The 26,568-nt window shown below is 41.6% G+C and overlaps 1 protein-coding gene across 1 annotated transcript in view; it reads right to left on the bottom strand.

Annotated features, from left to right (window-relative positions):
- F5 (coagulation factor V) overlaps positions 1-26,568 on the bottom strand; it is a 582,702-nt gene that overhangs the window by 360,140 nt on the left and 195,994 nt on the right. The window contains exon 9 of the mRNA XM_085622982.1: positions 15,252-15,354. Coding sequence (XP_085479108.1) covers positions 15,252-15,354 — 103 coding nt within the window. The remainder of the gene's footprint in view (positions 1-15,251; positions 15,355-26,568) is intronic.

Genomic DNA, 26,568 nt, shown 5'->3' with positions numbered 1-26,568 from the left:
AGCTGTAGTAATCCAAGGCGGTAAAACCACCAAAGGTTAAATAAATACTGGAGATCCTGGTTTCTACCTGGTTCAGTATTACTTCCCTGTTCCCAGTACTGGAGTATGAAATGGGGAAATGTGATGCTACTACTTTGTTTCCCCCTTTTAAAACTCATAAACATGTAGTTTTTCCACATACAAATCTCACCACTTCGGGCCTGATTCACAAACTACACTTTGTAGTGAGTTTTGTAGTACTACATTAGTACTAACAAGCTTACTGCAAAGTGCTATTCACAAACTACCCTTATGTATTACTTACACTTTTGCGTAAGCTTACTATTCTGTATTTAAAAACTGCACTTTTGTAGTAACTTTTGTTTGTAGTAGCTTAGATTATTTTCTATGGGAGAGTATTGCAGTACAGTGGTTGGCTATGTGCGGTGCCGGACTTACTACAAAAGTAGTAAATTTACTCAAAAGTGTAAACGTACACAAAAGTGTAAGTTACCTGTGTAATTCAGGCCTGTTCAGTAGTAACATATGTCCAGGGAAGCACCACTGGGTGTGTTCTGAAATTTCAAACCTCTTATAATACTTATTTGATAGCATACTCCTGTCTGCAATGAGGACCATGGAATCAGGGTCCTATAGGAATAATTGGGCTTAGAACTCAATCAAAGCGAAAATATTTGAAAGCAAATGGCAAGTTAAATGGTTACCACTACCATAACGTGTTACAATTGAGTTCTGACACCCCGATGTCCGCTGCCAGAGTTAGCAACTGAGGGGGAAAGGCAGATCCGAGCAGCTGTTTAAGGAAAAAAGTAAAATGATGCTTTTCATTCTTTTGCTCTGTTTTTCCAGCTGTATAGTGAAACACGTAAAGAAAATATTTATGGCAACATTTATGTTTTGCACTGCGGAAATTATAGAAAAGTTTGAATCTTTCTGCATGTTTCTACACATTCTGAGCTACGCTGCCTCTTTTAAAACAAAATTGTCTTGGATTAAACTGATTCTAATCTATTTTTGCAACAAATATCCAACAGCTTTTTTGATGGTTTATTCTTGCACTAGAGATTCTATTTTTTTTCTTCATGTTTGCAAACATGCTCTCTTTCATATGAAAGAGCTACCCAGCAAGATTGTACATGGTTTTGGGAAATGCAATGGTGTAACCATGTCTTATAAGGAATAAAGTACCCCCTGACATACTTTATAAGGATATTACAAGTCACCTCAGAGTTCCATAACCTTACAAAGGAACTCAGCCTTTGGCCTCGTTCCTCTATATGATCATGGTAAACCTTGTGACTTGCAATATCCTTATACTGTGTGGCAGGGGGTCGTTTATCCCATATATCAATAAAGCCATGGTCAGTGCCCACTGTTGTCACATCATACAAGATAACTCCAAAGTAAAATAGCTGCTATACACACTCCCCCAGTTCTCATCATTTTGGAGAAGATGTGCATCTTTCTCTAGACTCAGTCTTGTAGTCTCTTTTATCCTAAAAATGTTATTATATATGACCACTGTGTAGGAGTAGCTTGGACCTAGTTACTGTAGGAAAACAATGTTTTGGTTTGCAAATAACTTTGACGCGATTTGACGAATGTTCATGAAACTTTCCAAAAACTAAGTCAGTTCACTTAAGCTCCTTCCTGGAAAGTTCTTGGGGTGATCCATCAAGCAGGGGCGCCAAGGATAAAAAGGTGGGATCCCAAAAAGCAAATTTCCCATCCAGTTCCCATATGGAATGTTTGACACCGCTACAGCTAAAACGGCTGAAAAGAATTAGACCAAATTCAGCAAAAAGCTAGATCTTAGCCCAGAAAGTGCAATTTTTGTGATTTGGTGTAAATCCGTTCAGTAGTTTTTGAGAAATTAAGGTTCAAAATGTATAGACATCTGGATGGCTGAGTGTGTGGAAGTCCCGTGGGCATGCAACTTCAAATACAGCGATCTGATTGGTTGAGGATGATTTTTTTACCATCACCCACCTTACTTCCGGGTAGCTCAAGCTCTGATTGGACTGTTGCAAAATGAAGAGAAATGCTCTCAGATATAATTTTTCCCTTAACTGAAAATCCTCAATTTGAGTCAGGAACTGTAATAATTCATGATGTTCTTTAAAAGCTTTTAAACTATGTGCATCTTTGTTTCAGAAAGTGTTCAAACTGCATCTGCAATCATGACAATTGCACAATCATTAAAAGGTTTACATTTATGAGTTTCTCTAATGTAGCTTGAATGTTTCTGTTTAAATACTTGATGCTCTTCACTGTGAGGGTACAGGTGGCTCATAATAAGCCTTTAAACCTCCACTACACAGCGTCACACCAAACCATAAGGCTGAGGTTCAGCAAAACATCACCATTTTATTACTGCAGAATATCCCAGGCAGAAGGCACTTGAAGTGGTGAGAAAAAAGAGGTAAGGTGAGGTAGGGCGAGAGACAGGAGAGAGAATATGGATGAAAGTCAGAGAGATTATGAGCCCCAATGTACCCCAATATAGGCCTAGGTAGATACACAACCTTTTACCTACATTTGTCCTACCTTGCTCTACATAACGGTTCTCATGCTGACCTTTTACCTAGTTATGTGCCAAATAAATGTCGTGTGGTTTACTTCAAAAACTAGCCTAATTTATTATGTATGAGGATTCTTAGTATCACAGCAGTATTACCATCTTCAGTATAATAACTCTGTACAAGAGTCACTGCTATCGTCATCCTTGAATGGCAGGCCCACAGTACCATGCTAGGTAGACCCCTGAGGGCAGCTTTTGGCTATATAAACACCACATCTTTACTGGGCAAATCAGAGAAGAAGCTTCCATGCTGACAAGAGATGCAGAGGTCCTTGCACGTAGACATCCCAGCACGCAGTGGTCTGACATCCTTCACGGGGTGTCCAACACAAGACCAAGACAGGGTCCTTCATTCTCTCCCATTAGGTAATGAGGTAATGGGCTTGGCTCTTTCCTAGGGGGGATTCTTGGCTATACACCTACATACATGCTAGGTACATTTAATTAGGGTTTGCATCTTAGGAGTACTCATGATTTCTGCCATGTATCTATATGCCTGCATATATTCCCTATTTTAGCACCTTGGTAGAATTCTACCTTTTATTTACTCTGTTGATGCTTATAATCATATAGTTCTGTTTCTGTATAATGGTTGTTGCAGCACACGTATGTTATACTAGAATGACACTGATTCAATAAATGTTTATTGAAAACATCCCCTCCGTTAAATCTGAATATCTCTCTGAGAACAAGTTAGCATGAGTGACTGAGCAAAACGTACTGTACTGTTAAACGATTGCTGAGGGGTCAGGGTTGTCATGTTCAATAGTTGCCAGAAACAATTCGCTCTTTGGTAAGGTTGTGGGGTTTATAGTGGCACGGTGAAGTGGCTGGTCTACAGACTAACATATCCTTTGGGTATGTCTGAATCAGTCTGAACACCAATCTTTTACTTTATGTTGTAAAAACTTGCAGATCCTGTATAGATTTGTAGGAACTACATGACATGGCACCACCAACGTTGATTTCATTCTTATATAATGGTCAAATCTGAGTAGTTCAGTCGTGCTTTCTTAGAGATCCCTACTCACATTTACCCAGAGACGTCTGGCGCGGGGAGGGAAAATCCGTCACAGCTGAGTAGGTATATATATCCTATGTATTGGCCGTAGGTTTGTTCAAGCTTGAAGGATTGTATTTCCCACATTGTGCAAAAACGTATCTCTTTCCAGTACTAAAAAAACTTCCAAAAAATGTCTGTCCAAGATAGCGCAGTAAATGCAAATGCCGCCGAGGAAGGAGAGCAGGAAGGTGCTCTTAACATTTCAGAAATGCTCATACTTTGAAATTAGCAGATTATGGAGTCTCAGAATTAGGTGGGACTGTTTCCTTCATGATTGAAGCACACGAGGCATTCAGAGCAGAGGTTTTTCTATTTTTGGGTTAAGTGCCTACCTTCAAATGCACGCACACATACGTTTCGCACTTATACTCCAGATGATCCACCTAAAGAGTATTCTCCACATGAAGACATAGAAGTCCTGTTAACTTATCAAGAGCATATAAATTGGTTTAAAAATGCCTTCCCACACACCACAGAAAAAGTGAGACTACGTCCGCTCAGCAGAGACGGAGTGACTTGCCCAGTCTTAGCTGTTTACACACCGCATCCAGAAATTGATAAATTACCGGCAGCAGACTTACGTCCACTTCACAAAGAAATAACAAAAGCTACACAGAAATCTTACACAGTTCATTATACAAACACTCACACTTCAACCCACAAAGGTAACTCAAGCAGGTTAATTACAAGGGGCCGCAACTAAAGTAAACCCACAAACGCTGAACGCAATTATGGGAAGAATGCCCACTAAACATGAGCAAATGCCATTTTGGATAGCACAAAAAATAGCACAGCTTGAGGCAGTATTCTCACACACAGGCCCGCAAGAAAAGCATAGAATACTAACAATCTGCTTGCCAATGGGAATAGCTCCCCTCATAGAGGATTGTACCACATGGGGTACAGATTGGCTGCCGTTTATACCAGAACACATGGTACCCCCTCAATTGCAGTCATACCAGAGGTATTGAAACAAATACAGAATGAGTAAAGGCAACACCTGCCCTGGACTTAGGGATGAAATTGATAGGCAATTTTGCCCAGGTTTCAACAATTATGTTAGCCGACATAAAAGGGGAGGCAGCAGCGGTGGCTATACGCCAACGTTTGAGGGAATGCACTCCTGCACAACAGGAACAAAAATTACCAAAAATGATCGAAGATGCCTACGCTTCACTGGGTAGAGATAACTTGGGAGCTAGACCTGTGAAACCACAATTATTGGGTAGTCCTGACAAGGAGAACTCAAAGCAAGCACCCCATTCTTCTAAAAAAAAAATAGGATAATAAACAATCAAAAAACAAGCAGCATGCATCGCAGGGTGGGTCTCCTCAACAGGAGCCCTCTGACAGGAAATATAACCTTAGAAAAACCTGACAGGTATCAGGATACTGATACACGTTTCTCTCGTTCCTTTCAGGGTTCATCAAAACACTCCAAGAGGGAAGGGCGGCCAGAAAGCAGATAAAAAGACCTCAGTTTAAAAAGAAGAAAGTAGCTGGCCTTAAAATAAGAAATGCCCAGGCTTCTGAGGACTCAAATATTAAATGGGGAATGGTCTCTGACGAGGATAGACAGCACAGCAGATTTCCAATAGCTCGCCGGACCCTGATGGAATTTCTGGTGACAGCAGCCTTGAATTAACATATCACGGTGGAAACACCTAATACTAGGGTAAGTGTCCCACATACCTTATATCAAATAACGCTCCAAATGGAGGGGGACATATCAAGGAAAGTGAAAGGTCTCTTTTGGGAGAATCTGACATATGGATACGATATCCTATTGGCTAAAAAAGATTGGCCACCTGAATTTGTTATTGACTGGCCAAATGGAGAAACAGTAATATTACCAGCCTTCTCCCACCTCGTTCCAGAATAACTTGAACATTCATATGCGCAGGAGTGGGCAGTAGTGCTAGCACCCTCATTATACCGCAATCATGTAGGGTGGGATGCTGAGTCATCACCTCATCATGAAATCCCAGTAAAAACGACTCCAACTCCACAGAGGTAGTGCCCAACAAAACATGACGCAAATAAACAAGTCAGGGAGATCTTAGATCAGCTTGATTACAGAGGTGTGATTGAGAATTGCACTTCTTCCATGAATAATCCTCTGTTTCCCGTAATGAAACCCAACAAATTCATACCATCTAGTTTTAGACTACAGCCATTTAAACACATGCACGAAAACATTTGCAGTACAAAATGCAGAAAGTGCCACATTAATGAACAACATTGTGCGGAAGAAATACAAAACAGCACTAGATATCTCAAATGGATTCTTTTGCTAAAATATAGCACCTGAAAGCACATATTTGACAGCATTTTTGCTCCTAGGCTCTAAACACCAATTTTGTAGACTGCCCCAAGGGTATAAGAATAATCCTGGGTTATTCTCAGCAAGAGTATCAGAGTTACTTCAAAATTTTGATGGGAGGCATTGTCCTATGTAGATGATATTTATCTGACGGATGACTAATTATTGGATCATTTGAACAGGGTGAACAACATAATTATGAGCTTCTCCTCTAAGGGCTACAAATTTAACTTTCAAAAATCTAAAATTACCCATCTCAATGCCCTATTTTTAGGATACGAGCTCACAAGTGAAGGGAAAAGCCTATCAGCGATTTTTTTCAGCAAAATGTGCGCTACTTCAACCTCCAAAGACTAAAAATCTACAGTCCAATTTTTGGATTCCTTAATTTTGGGAGAACATACATTTTGGATTATGCAGAAAAAGTAAAACCTTTCTACGACTTAATTAGACCTGATTTTTCAGTCCGACATTGGACACAGGAACACACAGAAATTCTTTGTTCCTTACAAGCTGACATGATAGATTCCAAACACTTACACACAAGTGTAAATACAACGGGCCCGATTCACAGAACTAACTTAAGACAAAATCCTAAACTTACTACTTTTGGTATTCACAGAAGTTAGGATTTTGTCTTAAATCTGTCTTAAGTCTGTCTTAAGTTTGTCTTAAGTTTGTCTTAAGTCTGTCTTAAGTCTGTCTTAAGTCTGTCTTAAGTCTGTCTTAAGCTTGTCTTAAGTCTGTCTTAAGTTTGTCTTAAGTCTGTCTTAAGTCTGTCTTAAGCTTGTCTTAAGTCTGTCTTAAGTCTGTCTTAAGACAAACTTAAGACAAAATCCTAACTTCTGTGAATACCAAAAGTAGTAAGTTTAGGATTTTGTCTTAAGTTAGTTCTGTGAATCGGCCCCCACAAATTTGGTGATCTGTGTAATAGCGGGTCAATCTAGATACACCTACCTAAACTTCAATGAAGGCGAAACGGTACCAATTGCATTCAAATCATATTTGTACACAAACTCTGAAATGCGTTTTGCATCAACAGAAGAAATACTGACAACAGTACAGACTGCTGTAGAAAGGAAAAGAGCACTAGCTCAGGGGAAATGGATAATTGTCGTGACTCCGGTACCAACCTAAGAGGGTGTCACCAAAGCAAGTGTTCCAAACATGAAAGCACTGCATCCAATACCGATACAGTGGGCTAATTCTCTCACTGCAACAGAAGTAGAATATAAGTTTGATTCTACATTAAAAACACAAGCATTCCTGCAATACGAACAAGAATATCCTCTCCCGAATGAAATAATGCCTTTAGATCAGTATGAATACATCATTTACACTGACGGATCTGCCTAACCGGCCGTAGGAAGTAATCAGCAATACAGCACTGAATGTGTGATTGTAAAGAGACATATGCGGGACGGCAAGTTGCAACCTAGCAATAGGCAGATGCAGTCTCTAGGAGATTGCACGGCACAGCTGGCAGAATTAAAAGCCCTAATACTGACACTAAAAAATACAGATCGGAATTCCCCACACTTATTGTGTGTGAATCGTTTTACTGTGTCCGGTCATACAATTAATATCTTTACTATTAGGACCAAAATGGGGTTAGAGATTCCAGAATTTGCACAATACAGCACAAGTTACTTTGGGAACAATTGGCAGAGCTGAAAAAAGGTTTGCCATGAGCTCACATGATTCACACAGTCATCAGCGTGTTGGCGTACATGTTGAAGGGAATTAATTGGCTGATGGAGCCGCTAAGGCGACAGTGAGAAGTGCTGCAGTTGCTGTAATCACTCGTTCCAGCATGAGGATAGAAGGACAGATAATGGTAGCTGTGAATGATACGCGTAATAACAGATCAGCTTTGAGGAATGGGGTATAGAGAAATACTAAACATGGATCGCAGATTAGGTATAATTCTAGCTGCTCACAAGGGTCTAGGCTCAGTTCACGCAGGTATTACTGCAACAGTTTCACTTCTGAAACAATGTTATTGGTGGGCAGGTCTTACGAAGCAGACCAAGGGCTTTGTCCTTAAGTGCGACATCTGTCAACAGATGAAGGGTTCCACCGTAGCACATCCGCCACAGACACCACTATTGATATCAGACAGACCTCTAGCATGTGTCTATTTGCACCACTGCAGCCCCTTACAATCTGACAGGGCTTACAAGTACATCTTGGTGGCAATGGATTCATGCTCTAGATTCCTGTGGGTTTGGCCCTAGCGCTCGGCTGATGCTCGAACTGTTATAAAGGATTTGTGAGTCTTTATAGGGACATACGCAATTGGAACATTACATTTAGACCGTGGCCCGCGTTTAGCTCTCGGGCTTAAAAAGATGCTATGGGAAGTTTGGGTGTGGTCTTGCGGTACACCTCCCCATATCATCCTGAGGGAAATTCGATTGTGGAGAGGAAGAACCGGGGCTTAAAGCAATCCTTAACAGCAAGGCTATTAGGCTTGGGTGGCAGTTGAGTCAATCACCTATATGGGGTCCAAAGGGCACTTCATAACATGCAAAGAAGTTCCCTAGGAGGCCGTACTCCTTATGAGGTCCTGTTTGGGACTAGAATGTGGGTACTCGGCCTTGATAGTGGCAGCACAGTGGCGGATGACAAAGCTTTTGAAATCATTGATCATTTGGCTGTTTTACAGGATCTCACTGAATTCCGGGCACTACAATGCACCACTACTGCAAGACCTGCCTGGGTCCCAAAGATAGGGGACCTGGCAGAGAAAAGATTCTGGACAAAAATAAATTTGGGCCATCTTACAGATGCCTGTACCTGTCCTAGCTGTCAAAGGAACAAGAACAGTACTTCTTCTGCCCCTTGCCGGCAAGAAAGGAAAGAGATTTGTCTCCTTTGATCTGCTCAAGCCACACTATGTGGCCGATACTGAATAGCAGGCCGCGTGGGCTTCTGGCTAGCTGCCGATCTCCTCTCGCTTCCAAACAGGAAGTTCAAACAGATTATTAACATTTGAAGATTCTACTGTACAAAGTTACCAACAATGGAATGGAACTTGTGCCTGTTGAAATTGAACACCAACAAAATACAAATGAAACAGATCTCAATTCGGCCAAATACCAACATCTATGTGAATATGTCTCGCAATGAGTCATCTGTCAGTTCTACAAAACCTGCTGAGCTACCAAAGAGAGATTGGACAGCGTCTGGCTACTTCATTGATTTTGACACCTTTTCTCTGGATCCAAGTGAACTTGAGTTAGCACCAGCTTCTGTTTTCCTCAAAGAAAAAATATATGATGTCTACCTTTGGCTGAATAAGACTTACCTTGTTTCTCCCTTGCTATTGGTCTACTTTTCCTAGTCCTTTGGATAAGTGTAGTAACTGTCTTTTTCCTGCTCTTAAATGGATATTATCTCCAAGAACACTGAGCAGTATAACATGTGAATTTGGTCCTGAACCACATACATCATCCCATTGTGAACAAAGAGACCTGCCCTTAGTGAACATTACAGCAGTTCCGCTCCTGAAGGAATAGTTTGAAATTGGGTTGCTTATGATGTATATGGTCCAACTGAACTTTTAAAAATACCACACTTATTTAAAATTTCTTTAAGTGACATCATCACCTCCAGTACTCTGTCTGAAGATTGGGACTTTGAAACTGTAAATACTATGCTGTCTGAATTAGAACAATCTGCTGCATTCTCTTGTAATTAATTGTATGGTGATATATCTCATTTTGACACCATGTTTTGTTACCAGCACTATGGTCATCATTTCTCGCACAAAGCAAGTATCCCACGTAATGTTTTCTCTTACCATCAATGGGAACATTGCCAGACACCACCGAAAGGTAGTTCACAAACGTTTGCACAAACGTTTGCATATTTTTCGTGGTTTAACACATCAGACCGACCTCTTATTATTATAAGCTTGCACCTAGACCGGCGAAGAAAAATATGTTCACCAACACGAAACAGATATACTCTGCATCCTTTATTTCCTAGCTGTCTGAACAGGGTTTTGACTTACGGAGAAACACTTTAGACACAAAATCTGTCTGGGGGACTAAAGAGTGGAAGTTCAGGGAACTGAGGACTTATTTAGAGCGTGCCTCATACCAATTCAGATTATCTTCCTGACAACACAGTGCAACAGACTTCCTGTCTTGGACTAATCAAGGTCAAGGACTTGAAAATACAGAGGATTCCCTCGCTTTCACACTTTGAGGGTTGGCAAAATTATACATCAGGCAGTGAGGATACATTAGATACCATTTTATATACTTACAATTCATCAGACCCTAATTGGTAGGGATGGTTGGTTTGCCCTATCGACACAAATAGGTATCAGTCAAGATTTAGGGGTACCGCCAAAGGATTTAGTATCCATAAGCCTGACCAACGCTATATACAACGAGAACACTCGGGGTGGTGACATTTTGCAGTGTTGAGAAGTTATGCCTAGAATGGCTAATAACATCAACACTATCCCAGGTGAAACAACACGTGTCCTTACTATCAGATGACATGGATCTTAGGGATTTTTTGTTAGGTCCCCAGAAACAACGTTGAAAACGCTTTATATACGCTATTTACAATGAGATTTTGAAAATCTCCCAGCAGGAGGCTGCTGAAAGATTGCGTGAGATTGACAGGGTTAACCTAGAAAAGGCTTTGGCAGTGGTCGACAATGGTATGACCACACTATCATCTAGAATGTATTCACTAGGTAACATTGTGTCTTCTGCCATAGACATAATAGAACAGGATTTATCTATATTACAACGTGGCAGTTGTGATCCATTCCATTATTAAGTTGCATACTACATTCGACGTGCTCTGGTCAAATACCCTGGCAGTATATTAACAGTACGGCTCTGTTCTCTGCATATAATCTGACAGAAAGACAGACATCAATGGCACGAAGGGATGCAAAATATTCAATGCTGCACATGAAAAATTGGACCAATTACCTTTTACCGCGGCTCAGTCACCTTCCACAGAATTGTTAATCAATGGCAATATTACACTGCCAGTCACAATTCCAACAATCAAATTTCAATACTGTCTATAGTATCACCAGGTAGGAAGGTATGAAGCAATGGGACAAGGATTTATATATGAATCCTGGAATTTACCAAACAGATTCAGATGCAGGAATGAGGACACTGAGGTTTTTTCTCAGCGGTTCCAACTGTGAGAATTCTTGAAGTGGGTCTCTAATTTGTCAGGATATTATGCTTCAAGGAGCATGTAATGCTTCAGTTGCAAACCTATTGTGTCACTTAAAAGGGTCCCCAGCTGCCGTTATTTATCCGGTGTTCAAACTACTCTTTAATAGGAGTTACTTGCTGTTGAATGATCAAGGTTGGTGTGGGATGCTGCTAGGAATTGCAAATCTAGTCACGGTTAGTTCCAGGGTTACTTGTTGTATGAAAGTATTGTTTCCACCATCCCACACAGTCAGAGAGGCGCTGCTGTGGCCTTCATTGAATGTTTCCTTTATACGATTTGGTTCTCTGAGCAGACTGAAAGCCAGGCGTATACAGAAGGATGTGGTCTTAACCTCAGCCTGAGAGACTTTTGATCTCCTGGTTGCAAGGTCTTCAACTGAGATACAGGCATTAGTCCAAACTAACTTCCCACTCCATTTCGGAGAGAAATGGTACATTGTATCTTTAACATGTCTGATATGAGTGGGATAGTGCAGCTATTTAAGAGCATAGGTGTTCTGATTATTGAGCACCTTTCAGACGATTTTCAGAGTAATTCCATCATTTATACATGCTGTGTTGGGAAGCGTTTTTGGAGTACTTCCACTGGTCCTACGACTCGTAGTGGGTATCCTGGTTTTAATTTTCCTGCAAAGCATGGGACGTCCCAGTTTCCAAAGAGATGGAAAAGGCACTCCTTGTGCAACGTTGCCGTGAACGCATGGTACTCCATCTGGTCGCACCTCGGCTTTGGGAGCTAAGCGAGCATTGGTTCCTATCGCTCAGATCAGTCTGGGTTGACTGCGTATTGCCTGTGCTTCACTGCTTGTTCTGCAGATACAAATGCGTGTTGGATATATGTCTAACACTTCAATCGGTTGCGCCTCCGGACTTAGATGTAATACTGGACCCATTAAAGGCTCACGTATTGCAGTGTCCTCAGCGTATTCCAATGTTGATGTCAGCATTTATAGAGCTATCTTGGGATACTTCAGCTCCTGTCGGAATGGACACCGGCTCTGCAACAGGTTCACAGGCATCAAGCACTTCCCCAGTAATGGCTGTGGGAACTGGAGAAAATCACCTTTGCTCCATTGACCAGATCCAAGAGGTGTTACAGGGACCGTTGTCTGCAAAAGCAAGCAGCAGTGATGTTGCGTCTCCCACACAGGACACATAAACATTTGGCTCTCCGTGTGATGGGAACAATTCAGGCTTTTTTCAAAACAACCCTAATTGGAATTCGACAACATAATTTTTGTTTTATTTTCCCTCTTGTTCTCACTGAGCAATAGGCTTTCCATATGCACGGTGGGTTTAAACAGTATACTGACTTTTCTAGAGGACTTATCGAACTCTAACTTTTTTCAGCGCTTTTACATATACCATGTTTTAAAATGTTTTTACACTAATTTTTCAACAATTGTTTTTATGCTTCTTAGACAGGCATATTTTATCTTTAGTTTACCTTATCATTGTTTGCATGAGGAGTGGGTGTTATAAGCCCCAATGTACCCCAATAGTGGCCTAAGTAGATACGCAACCTTTTACCTACATTCATCCTACCTTGCTCTACATAACAGTTCTGGCCCTGACCTTTTACATAGTTATGTGCCAAATAAATGTTGTGTGGTTTTATTCGAAAAGTAGCCTCATTTATTAGGCCTGAGGATTCTTAGTATCACAGCAGGCTAACCATCTTCTGTATAATAACTCTGTACAAGAGTCACCGCTATCGTCATCCTTGAATGACAGGCTTACAGTACCATTCTAGGTAGACCGCCTGAGGGCACCTTTTGGGTATATAAGCACCACATCTTTACTGGGCAAACCAGAGGAGAAACTTCCATGCTGACAAGAGACACTGAGGTCTCTGCACACAGACATTCCAGCACGCAGTGGTCTGATATTCCTCATGGGGTGTCGAACTCAAGACCAAGATGGGGTCCTTCATTCTCAGCCATCAGGTAATTTGGTTGGCTCTTGCCTAGGGGGTTCTTGGCTGTACACCTACATACATGCTAGGTACATTTAGTTAGGGTTTGCATGTTAGGAGTACTCATGATTACTGCCATGTATCTATATGCCTGCATATATTCACTGTTTCAGCACCATGGTAGAATTCTACCTTGTATTTACTCTGTAGGTGCTTATATTTGTACATATCTGTTTCTGTCTAATGGTTGTTGCAGCACACATTTTTATACTAGAATGGCGCTGGTTCAATAAATGTTTATTGAAAACGTCCCCTCTGTTTGTTCTGTATATCTCTCGGAGTACAAGTGAGCACGAGTGACTGGGCGAAAAGTACTGTAGTGTTTCCACGATCCCTGAGGGGTCAGGGTTGTCATGTTTGATAGTTGACAGAAACTATTCACTCTTTGGTAAAGTTGTGGGGCTTATAGTGGCACTGTGAGCTAGCTGGTCCACAGACTAACATATCGTTTGGGGTTGTCTGGAATCAGTCTGAACACCAATCCCTTAGTTTAGGTTGTCTAAACGTGCAATTCCTATATAGATTTGTAGTAACTACATGACAAGATGGGTAGGTAGATAAATGAGGTAGAGGCAAGGGGAGAGTTTTAGAAAGAGGCAAGGATAAGGAGACCACATTTTACAGGTTGAGGTAAAAAGACATGTTAAAAAGTTACAATTACTCATTGCCTAGTTGAACTTCACACCAATGGTAGTTAAGCTAGAATGTTGTTTCCCGGTGAGGCTATGAAGACAAACGGCAGTAGTGGCACATACACTGATATGTTTAATGTGCCCTGGAACATTGCATATCTCTTATGTTGCTTCAGTAAATCAACCAAACAGGTCAGCTTTTCCCAACATGTTACATACAAATTCTTGCTGCTGTGTACTTTCCTTCTGGAGCAAACGTTCTCATCAATTTTTGCAAAGAAGCTGCACTCTTGCTAATCAACATGAGAATGTTTAACATCAATTCCATACTTAACCCTGAGGCCCTCTTTAGGATCAGTCCCTTGAATTCCCAAGTATTTCTCTGCACCGGAATTACGATTACCAAGGGCCCGTAATTATTTTTAATTATCAGACTTTGACCCAGAACAAGAATGACAAAGGCAGAAAATATGAAAAGCAGGAGGAATATAAAGGCAGACAATCGGTAATAAAAGGAGAACGCAGAGATGAAAATGAAACTGAATGGGTGAGAAAATAGGCAGGGGGTGAGGAGGTGAATAAAAGAGGCATGAGTTGGAATCAAAACTGGACTCCCTAGGTATTAGTCAATCTCGCGATTTAGCAGCAAAATCTGCGGACTTCTAACCAAAGCTATGGGCCCCAGAACCTCTTTTACAAATTAAGCACTGTTAATTTCTGGTGGTATTTCATTACTTGTAATACATGTTCAGGACGTCACATTTCTCCAAATAACTTTTAAATACTTGTTCTGTTAATGTTGCTTCTGACAGACACGTTAGGCTTGCATATTAAAAACATTTTGTAAATAGTAATGTGAAAATAAACAATGCCAATAAGCAGCATGTGATTGGTAGCAAAATATATTTTAAGCAGTTTAAAATGTCCATTGTCTATCAGAATGTGCAGTAGTACGCAGCTATAGTCTTTCATTCTTATAGAAAACACTGCAATAAACCATAGTGCCATAATTGTCTTCATATTATCTTATCCCTGTAAGTGTTCATGGTCAAATAGATCAGTGGAGAGAAGAAAACTAGTCATTCATTTTACAGTCATAATTCATACTGCATGTTGACTCTGGAAGCAAGCACTGTGACTTAGCAATTTAACCGTAATACTTTATTATATTAAAACAGTAATGTAATTCTCTAAATCACATTCGTTTTCTGATGTCATACCTAGACCTAAGGAGAAGGTCAGACATATTTAATAGAGGTACTGCAGCCATCCATGTACTATACCAAAAATAAATATTTATTCCTTTTGAAAGAAACATTTGCACATGGGTATGTGAGTGAGAAAAGCATTATATATATTTTTTAAATTCACTAGGTAAGATAGGACTTTGCACGTAGCAACAGCTAATGAATTCAAATTAATCACAACAAATAAAGCAAAGTTCCTTTTTCATACTTCGGTGATCCATGGGGTACGTAGCTCCTTCCATGGCCTTCGATATGGACACTCCATGGGGATAAATACTGTAGGGCCTAGAAGCCATATTTCTGAACACTATCTGTCGACAGAATATTGGAAAGATTAATTTAGCATATCACCGAAAGCTGCTTTTGATATTGCATCACCTTGTGCAACTCAGAATATTAATCTGCATATAAACATTTTGATACCTAATTGCGAATGCATGCTCTTAGATGGCACATACCGAAAACGTCCTTGTGTCTAGGCACCTTGAAGAAATGCCAAACACAGGAATAGAGATATGACTGCATTTATATAGAGGAGCAGAGTAATCTGTGTGACAAGTTATGAAGTGCCATGTGCTTTACAGTACGTCTACACACGGTGACTGATGTATGGTAGTGCCCACATTTTACTCACAATGGATTTTAATAGTTAAATATTGAATGGTAGTGGTAACATTTGATTCACAATGGGTTTTTATAGTTAAATATTGTATGTTAGTGGTAACAATTTACTCACAATGGGTTTTTACAAGTAAATACTGAATGTTAGTGGTAACATTTGACTCACAATGGGTTTTTATTTTTATAGTTAAATATTGTGTAGTAGTGCTAACATTCGACTCAATGGGTTTCTATAGTTTTGATAATTCAGGCAACAGTCCTAATTTTCATTGGTGAAACCAATGTAAAGTAATTTGTCATTCAGTAGAAGTGTACAAATATGTATCTGTAAATGTTCGGAAGGTCTACATGTGTACATATCAGGAAATGCACAAGATCATTTAATCAACATGTTTTATGGAGGCATGTCATGAAAAAGCAACTATTTAATAATCATCATCAGTTCAAAAACATATCAATGATAGTGAAGCATATTTTGCCCCACAAGGACAACAGAGAGTAATACATTTGCAAACCATAAAGTTTTGTCAACCGATAAGCAAAGATACAAACTCATGTCAATCAAATTAGTCATATATGGATAGTCATTTTATGAAAGCATGGCTTGATAAAATCCAAAGCGAGTCAAATTAGCAAATAGAAAGACAAGTTATTTAAAGATTGCCATATGCAAATCCGAATGGGATTCAGTTACAGCGAGGGGGTTGTAGTGGTAAGAAATTTGCTAAAGCTATGCTATGGAGTTTAATCAATTGGGGAAAGTTCAAGCAGCAGGTGTCAGCAAATAAAGCCTTTAAGGCAGAACCAAATAAAGGTCAATTAGGCAAGGACAGATAGATTTTGCTTGCAAGTCTACAATATGAGTGGAAAAATACAGCATAAGGTCTCAAGAGGGAGAGAGGGACATCTGCGCCCGAAAAAGTAGATAGAAGCATCTGAATCCAAAAGGTAGACATAAGTAATCTGAATCTAACTAGCTCAGCAATGTACAATTAAATATACAATTTCCAAAGGGAAGTACAACCTCCTACCATTCCCAAGAGACAGAAACCAATCAGAATACAGTATTTTGTCTATAAGATGTCTTTCCTCCCTTTCCCATACATATCACAAAGGAAATTCACAAATGCACAACCTTCAGAAGATATCCCACACAGGATGAACATCAAAGTCAGGCTGCTTCAAACACAGGTACCAGAAACCAATTTAATCAGTTACAGTGAAATGAATGACAATAGAATTTTCACATAAAGTTAAACAACTTAACGTATTCACTAAGTGAAGCTACTGTAGTTTATCCTGGTTCCTGAATTGAAAGAAAGAGTGGGAGCACAATTTTGATGTCAGCAGCAAATATTTACCTGTGTCCTACATCAACTATGGCTAACTTAGCCTGAACATACTTTAATAATGGTTGTTTATAACATGAGAATCACTTATCTATGATCAAACTTAACATGGAATTCACACTTTAGATAAACGTATACAATGTGAATTAATGACATTATTTAAGCACAGAAATAAACAGTGAGACTGCGTCACCATAAGCTTGAGCAATGGTAGTCCTGCTTGTAACACCGTAGAATATTTAGTCTTGGCCAGAAAATAGAAAAAAACTATTGGGTGGCCGGTGTAGTGTCTGAGCACTCCTCTCCAACTGAGATATAGGACTTGATTTACAGTCTGGTGATGGGGTACTGCGTCACAAACATGACATTTATCCCATCTGTCTTATTACAAGAGCCGCAGGATATTATGAACTTGTAATATAGCGCGCAGGATATTGCCACGTTTGCGACAGAGTACCCACCCACCAAACTCCAAATCAGACCAATAGCTTTCAAATTGTTTCCGGTATCCAATGAAGGGGTGCTCAGCAGAGGAAGGCGGCAGCCACTCATGTGATCCCTAGGGAAAAGGGGTTCCTGAAGGCTTCAATTGTAGTTGTGAGTGCACCCAGACATACCGTCAAAGAGTCAAAATATACTATAATAGCAAAATATACTTTAATTCTCAAGTTCTCTAGAGGAGGATGTTCTAGTCAGCCAACACGTATTTTGTCACTTTGTAGTAATGCAGTGACTTTTCCAGGGCAAATGTGCATATGGAATATGGGCAATATTAAGCTCAGCTGATCCCCAATTTAGAAGTAAAAACAGGAAATCACTGGAAACTACTGATATGGTATCCAGTCCCACAGTCAAATCTGGCTGTTGGCTCAATATGCAGGAGTTTGGGTTACTTTATACCAGTGTGCCTACACACTTGTGGACTATACTCACAGCCAATAGTCTGATTTCTTGGCTTTAGTTTAGCTCTTTTAACACTTAGTGACTTTAGTGGTTCACCTTGACATGGGTAGTGGTTAATACATGAGGTGAGTACTCACCCACTTCAACTCAAACTCCAATTGCTTACATTGGTGTCTAGCAGTGGGTACCGAAACTTTTCACACCACTCAGTGATTTTAATTAAAATTCTAAATCCCTTTTGCAATCTGATATCAAAATCAACTTTTATTTTCCCAAAAGACATTTTATTTTTAATTGTCCGTGTCTGATCCCTACATTTTATTCCTACCCTCCAAATTTTGCATCTGTGATTTTTTAAAGAATGGAAGTGGATCCAAGCAGCATTGAGAGCCTCGGCATAGCAGGTTTGAGGAATATGTGTCAAGAAAGAGGGATAAGGTTGGCAGATGGATCCAAGAAGGTGAATATCCTGAGAGCATAGGAGGGTACCCACCTGCTACTGCCCACCACACAGAAGCAAGGGGATGATGAGGCAGAGGAGAAGGTACTTCACCTGCATTGTCCAGAGTAGGAGGCAGTGTGTCCTCCGCAGTCTGACCCAGACAGAGCTAGAGGACAAACATGCAGAATGAAACCTGCATTTACCGCTGGCTATCCTTGCTCTGGCGAAAAAGAAAATGACATTGGGGAAGGGGAGACTAGCCATAGCCTTGGAGGAGAATAAGGTCATGCTGGCCCAGGAGAGGGGCCAGTAGAACTGATCCTGAAGGCCAAGAGGGACTTCGAGTCCATTGACAATGGTGGTAGCTACAGAGAAATGCCTAAGAGAGGTAAAAGACTTGGAGCTTAGCTATGTGGTGGGGGATCACATTGAAAAGTGATTTGCAGCATATGAGATGCCCCTGCATATGCATAGAATACTAGAGGAGGACTGTGGTACTAGTTTGTGGAAGCACATGCCATTTGCTGGGAGAGATACCCCATTAGTCCTAGAGGAATTTGATCAAATGAGATATGCCTCCATGATGGAAGCCCTTCTCACAAAAGTTGGTCTGACCCTTGCCTAAGGCCCAGGGATAGCCAGAAGCAGTCAAACAAGACATGAGTGGATTTTGTGGATTCTTTTAGTAAGGCACTTGATGGTTGGGTGAAGGGCTGCAAAGTAAATGATTTTGATGGACTTTATCATTTGATTACAGTGGAGCTGATACCGAACAATTGTTTTATCGATTTGCACCAGAATCTAATTGACTCCAAGAAAATTGTACCCTGAAGGCTTGGGAATGAGGATGACATAAGGATCAGCACCAGAATGTCCAAGAAGGTAGCTAGTGGTGGACCATAAGAGAGATGGGTCGGTCTCCCTCAACAGAATGATGGAGGGAAGAGGGAAAACCAAAAGAAGTTGTCTAAAGGCTCCCAAAAGAAACACCTAGGAAGGGAATCCCATTCAATCTTTAGAAGATAAGAGTGGGTAAGAGTGGGTGGTTTAGTGGCAAGAAACCCATGGGGCCTTACCAGCCCTGTGGTATGACTGTTTAAAGTTGGAGCACAAGAGTGAATATAACATTTGCTCCAAAAAGAAGCAAACACCCCTTACTAGTAGTCCCACACCAGGTATTGCCAGTTTAGTAATGGGAGAAAAGGTTGCTCCAGTTAGTTCAGGGTGTAGTGCAGATGTTACCTTAGAGTTTTTTGATGACAGAGAGATGTATAAAGCTCACATGCCTGACAACACTAAAAAGTAGAGATAGTGGCTCACCATCAATAGGCAGAGAATGGAGGCTCTGAGAGACACAGGAGCCAGCATGACTACTGTGAGATGTCATCTGCTGTCTTCAGAGCAGGTTATCCCTCATGCAGTTTACCAGTCTGTGACAGCAGACAACCATGTAAGCTACTATCCTGTGGCTTTGGTTCCCCTAGAGTGGGATTGGGTCTCTGGTTCTCTGAGAGCAGCTGTGAGCCCAGCAATGACTGTAGACTGTCTGCTTGGGAATTACCTGGAGTACACCATTTGCAAGGAGGTGGAGCTCACTTCTCATATGGAGATCTTGGGTTTGTCCGAGTGGGTGATTACGACCACATGGTCCATGGCAACCCTACAGGGAAGTAGGAAGGACCTGGAGCCTCAAACAGTGGCCCAGGTGCCTGCCTGCAAGTGGAGGGGCAGGGGGCATGGGAAGCCTGCCCTGGAAGTTCCCATGGTCCAGGAGGAGGCTGATCTCCAGGAGGAGGCTTATCCTGAGGGAGAGGCCCTGGAACTTATGGGGCAAGATATTGCTGCCCTGGAAGACTTGCCTGAGCTGGCTGGATGGCAAGCTGTAGGAGGACCCTCCCCAGAAGAGTTCTGAAAGGTGCAGAAGGAGTGCCCTACTCTTGATATCCTATGGTGGTAGGCTAATGCCCAGGCTGATTGGCAATACCTCTGGTGATCAGCACATTTATTGGGAGAATGAAATGAAATGTGGTTTCACCCGTGAAGGTATCCAGGTGCTGTTCAGAGCCACAGGGAGATTCAGCGATTTGCCCAGAATCACAAGATGTTGAGCCGACGCTGAGACTTGCACCTAGATCCCCAGTTCCAAAGTTGGCACCTTTGGCTGTTAGGCCACATCCTTTCCTATTTTGGCCACATCCTCTCCCATGACAGGGACCCACAATGGTCTCCTGTCTAGCAAGCTGATGGTACCTGAGCCTGGGTCATCCAGAATATGTGTAGTCCCCCAGTGCTATGCAACCCTCCTAATGGATTTGACTCATGAGATCCCCTGGCAAGACATCTGGGGTAGGCCAAAACCTTTTACTGTCTGGTCACACAGTTTTATTAGACCCAGATGAGGACTAAATCAGATGCATTCAGTCGGTCCTGTGTAACCTGCCAGGCAAAGGGTAAGTCAGGGGTAAGGCATAAGGGCCCCTGCAATGTTTTCCCCTGGTGGGAAAACTGTTTGAGAGGGTTTGTTTAGATATTGCTGGGCCTCTGCCTGTACTGGCCAAGGCACTGGTGGGGATTTTCACCCACATGGGTTTCCCCCAAGGGGTTGGGTCTGATAGGGGCACAAACTTCACTTCTCTTTACATGAGGCCATATGGAATGAGTGTGGGGTAACCTACAAGCAGCCGCAGCCGCTGCAGGTAAGAGCAGTGGGGCGGTGGGCCCAGTGGGGTGGAGGGGGATTTTGACGGATGATGACAAGGGAAAATTAATTGTTTATTTAATTTACCCTCGTCATCGTCTTTAGAAAATCTCCAACCCCCCTCCCCTCCACCGGGCCCCACCACTCTTACCTGCAGCGGCTGCCTACAAGGTCTCTGCACCATATCATCCCCAAACAAATTTATGACTAAGCACCTCTGCTTTGCAGTAGAATAACCCTGCATAGTGGCCTTCCCTTAAAATTTCCATACACACCACTAGTAATTAGAGATACCCAAACTCTGTGACCTCAGGTACTAAATCGCACAGTTAATATCATGGGGTTTTGATATCTAAGCTGGCCCTGATTCTGTATCCGAAGTTCAGCCCTCATGGGGGGTTTCTTGTGCGGTGTAGTGACAGTTTCGCTAGAGCTGAGAACCAGGAATACCATGCTAAGGTTGGTGAAGTCAGTGAAGTTAGTTTGAGCTTGTTCATCACATATGGAGCTAAGGGTTGCGGAGAAAAGGCATAGGCAAATATCCCTGACCAGCTCATCCATAATACAGTGCCCATGGACTGCACAGACTCTGGGCGTGGCCCCTGGTGGCGAAGCCTAGGGCATTTTGCATTACCTGCGGTGAGAAACAAGTTGATGGAGGGTGTACCTCATCACTGAAAGTACTTCTAAAGAATTAAGGGCGTCATCTCGCATTCATGTGCCTGATGATATCTCCTGCTCAAGAGTTCTGTAAAATTGTTGCAAGCAGATTATCTGACTGGGAAAAGCTCAGTGCCAGATCTTTTGAGCTAAAGTTGGAAGCTGAGGTGAGTGAGTCCCTCCCTGTTTTTTCATATTATACATGACAGTCATATTGTCAGTGTTCAACAGCACTTTTTTGCTTTGAAAGTGTGTAAAACACTCTGAGTTCCAATTGTATTGCTGTCAATTTGGGAGTGCTGATGCAGTAAGTAGGGTCACTGTTCCTGTACATCCATGTGCACTGAACAGTCATGTTTTTCAGATGCACTCCCCAGCCCGTGAGTGAGGGACCTGCAGTTGTAGCCACTTGCAGTTTAGGGTCTACAAAAGCCAACCTTGTGGCAAATTCTTTTTGGTCTGTGATGCAAGTCTGCGCTTGAATGTTGGCCTCTACCAAGACTAGATTTTGCCATTGAACAGCCCTTTGTGAGCATTGCTTGGACAGACATTTCTGGGTCATACCCGAAGTCATGCATATGGTACTATGGCTATGTATGAGGTTATCATCCCCAAAAGTTTCATTGTTGTTCTTACAGTTAATGGAGGCAATGTCTGAAAAAGAGGCAGCAGCTTTTAAAGCCTTTAAAGTACCATCGCCCCGTCTGTGTTTGGGTAGAATTTTCCTTTCCTTAACATAGACCTTATGAATGGTTGAATTTGTTGTGGATTGAGATGGTTCTTTACTGACACTAACAGTGAATCCTAACCTGTGTAGTAGTGATACTGTTGCATGTGTGTCTGGAAGGTGATGCTCTTTATAGGCCAATCGTCCAGCTAACACATGGATGACACTGGGTCAGAGATGCTCTGCAACCACCCTATAGACTTTCTGAATAGTCTCAGTGCTGCTGTGACACTGAAGGGGAGCACCTTGCATTGATTGTATTGGCATGTTGACATACATCTTAGGTAGCATTGATGCACCAGATGAACAGGAATGTGGTAGAGGCTGAGGATTGCCATGTGGTCTCCAGCGCTGAGCAGAGGGATGACATCCTTCAGTGTTGTGATGCAGAAATGTTACAAAAGGATGTAGCGGTTGAGAGACCAGAGATTGAGTCTAGACCACAGGGTGCTGTCCTTTTTGGGGATGAGGTAATATAGCAAGTGCATTCCCAGTCCCTGCTGGTGCAGGAGTATGGGTTTAACGCCTCCTTTGCTGAGCTTGTACTTCTTCCCAGAGCAGCGGCTGGTGGATAAGACAGATTGCAAAATATGATGGTGGTATGTTTGGTGGTGTGGTCTGAGCTCAAAGCAGTATCTCTGCTACATTACAGCTAGGTCCCACTTGACTGAGGTTATTTCCTTCCATTGAGGAAGGAATAACCCAATCCTATCCTATTGTGTGATTAGAGATAATTACCAGCAAGTCACTCCTTTTGGCCCTGATAGGACTGGTCTGGATGGTAACCAGAGCTCTGTGTTGGTATAGCAGTCTTTGCACCGCCTCTTGTTTGTTGATGGCGAAACCCAGACTTTGAAGACTAGGTCTGGAGCATGGCCATGTCCTTGGCATTATCTGTATCCTTTTTAATGTTAAACTTCAGGGCCAAATCGATGTTCCCCATCAAAGGGGGCATTTATGTGATTGTGCTGCAGCTTAGGGCAAGACCCAGACACCCTGAGCCATGACTACCTGCATGGGATCATAATTGCATTGACATCATTGGAGGCAGTATCTTCTGTATCTAGGACACACCAGATGTTGACAATTGAGATGGTCTTGCCATTCTAGCCTTCCTCAAGGTTTCTGGAGGTTGTGCCATCTCCTCTCAGTGGTATCTATCATACTTTGAGAGGAGCCCCACCAAGTTGGCGATAAATCATTGAGTTGCAGCCCCAACAGCCAGATGTTTCCCAGTGGCATTGATAGTCTCTCTTCTCTTCTCTGGAGGCAGAGTGAGGCCTGTTGCTCAGTGCAAAAGCACTCTCCCGAGCAGTATGCACCTCCAGAGATAAAGGAGACACAAGACCTTTGATGTAATTGGGGGTCCTCTGGGGTTGGCTTGCACTTCCCATCTGAGGTATGACAACCCTACACTTCAATGGTTTATTGAAGTTTCCTGACACACACCTAGACATGCTTCAAAGCATATGGCAGGAAACAGAAGGAGTGTTCCATCTTGATAGAGTCTCTATGAGGATTCCTCTCTAACTCTATTAGTTAGAGCCAGACTTAATGGACTTCCTATTGAATGGTGGTATGATATGCTGCAGTGACATCAGGGGGTGATGGCTAAGTCATCCTGAAGGTCGGCGTTGTACTTTCCCATGGGTCATCCACTCGTGAGGTAGCCATGACTGGTCATATGGGTGCTGGATGACCTCTTAACTACTGTTATCAGAATCAGAGATTGTGTGGGTTGACCCCTCAAGTGGGGCTTACACAACCTCAACTGGAGAACCACAGGTTCACCAATGATTTGCATGGAGAGCTGCAAGAGCACTACCAGGAGGCAGAGAAACTGCACAACTGAGGGCGCTGCAGTACCAGTGGTTTAGCCACATGTGATGCTGGACTTACTCAAGGTATGAGCTGGAGTACATTTACCATTGGGTTTTGTTCCTTTTTGGCAGCTTGTGAATATGAATGGGCATACTCTTGTGGAAGGGTGCCTGTCCCTCCCTAAAACCTTCCCTACACCCCTCCTTTCTCCGCACTAAACACCTCCCATTATTCCCCATTGTCTTGATACTCCCCCTGTCTCTTCAACATTTACTACTAAACATAGGTGGCATGTGCAGACATCTCCACAGTTTGAGGAGCTCTCTCTACAGAAATGATAGGAGAAGCGGAGGCGTAGACCTCCATATGTAGGTCAGTGAACAGTATTTTGTATTGAGCAACACAACTGCAGTGCAAGTAAAAGTATAATAATATGCAGTTTGTGATTAGTCCCTTATGCGTCTGCAAGAACACAATATATTGCAGAATTTATATTTTTATTGATAACCTAAAATTACTTGGATTAATTCAGACTTTCATTCATCTTTACGCAGAGTACATCAAAATGGAATGAAATCTTTGCTTCATGTTGTTCGTTTATGTCTTTCTATTTCCCTTTACCAAGTTTTGTGCACACCTAAAAGCTTAGAAGCTTACCTGCTAGTTTATCGGTGTGTTCAGCCAACCTATCACAGTATTTGTGATATAAAGTTTGTTTAGTCCATTTCGCTGCTTCATTCATTGCTGATATTGATACGATGCGGCTGAATTTAGAAACCACGTTTATTTTTATCTTCGGTATTTGTACGGGACAGGTATATGTTATATCATGAATTAAGACATTTTAAGTGTTTTATTAAGATGTATATATAGTGGTAACGGTTTTTCCAAACCTAATCAATAAATCTTTATGAACCTTTGAACAATTAATCAAATTGTTCTTGGTAAGGAGCTCTGATACCTCTTAGGTTCATTAGCGCTGTTCAAAAAATGTCTACCACTTTAGGCTGTATGATCATCATCATGATGTACAAGTCCTTGATGGGGCTGTTGATAGTCGATATTCTAGCCCCGTAAGTCTTTTGGTGTGTAAAATATATTGCAACATGTTGGTTGTCCTGGAAATAATTGTGTGCAGTTCTTGTATACTTGGGCTTTGGTGTAAATAAACTAATATTGGCAAAGCCAACAGAACTAGCCTTGCAAAGGCACTACCTGACCGAATTACATTTGGGCTTTGACAATTATTTTTTCCAACGATTTTTTCAAAAGGATTTCTTTTTCAGTTTTTTGGAAGAACAGTATCAAAGAAATAACTTTTTAAAAAGTTTTAATTTACTGTTCCAAGATAGCAGAAGTAATCTTGGAGCAGTAAATTAAAAACATTTGTGTGAAGGCAAATTAGAGAAAAAGGAGTGCACCAGTATCAAACTGTTGCTTTATTGTCCTCCGAAACTGTAATAAACTATTTTTTTACATTAAATGATACCCAAAGCTGAAAGGAAGGCAGCAATTGAGGGCTTGTGAGGTATGATAGGGGGACACAGTCAAAACTGGAGTCGGGTGGAATCGGGAGGGGCGGAGCAATGGAGGCATTTGGAGGGTTAATACAATGTTTTTAAAAGGTGGACAATGAGGGTCGGGCGAAGCAGCGAATGAGCTTCGGAAGGACGACGGAGCTACACACAAAATGTGAGAGTTGAGGATTTGAGGGGGAAACAGCACACAAGGGAGAGAGCAAGAAAACACAAGCACTCCCACAGAGCACAGAAATAAAGAAAAAAGAGTCCCCCGCATGCAAGCAGTGGAAGGATACATCCAATCTAACAGATGATAATGATGCTGGAAAGGGACAAATACAAGAAGAGGATGGAAAGCCATCGAATAAGAATCAATCAAAACAACGTTTGCAGGAAAGCCAACCAATGTTAAGCAATGGGCAGAAGTACTGGTATTGTCCACAGTAGGTGTTCGAAAACAGACAACTAAAAACTGTAGGAGAGACTTAAAAGACTAAAAATGTATGTACAGAGATAATAATACAAGCTTGATGATCCACATCACCAATTTTTATTCACATACTTCTCAAAAATGACCAGATCTATGTCATTACAAAGAATTGCTAGAACAGAGTCCATAATTATGAAACCCTCATAACAATTAATTTCTTTAACGTGAAATTCACTACAATTACAACCCCCACAATGACCATGTTTTTCTCCCCTAATCCTAATCATTAATCTAACAGTGTACCTAACCATAACTCTTAACATTACCATCAAATTGACAATGGATTACCTATGT

Source organism: Triturus cristatus, chromosome 8, assembly GCF_964204655.1.
Source record: "Triturus cristatus chromosome 8, aTriCri1.1, whole genome shotgun sequence".
NCBI lineage: Eukaryota > Metazoa > Chordata > Amphibia > Caudata > Salamandridae > Triturus > Triturus cristatus.
Note: the sequence above shows the minus strand (reverse complement) of the source record. Positions and strands in the feature narration are given on the sequence as shown.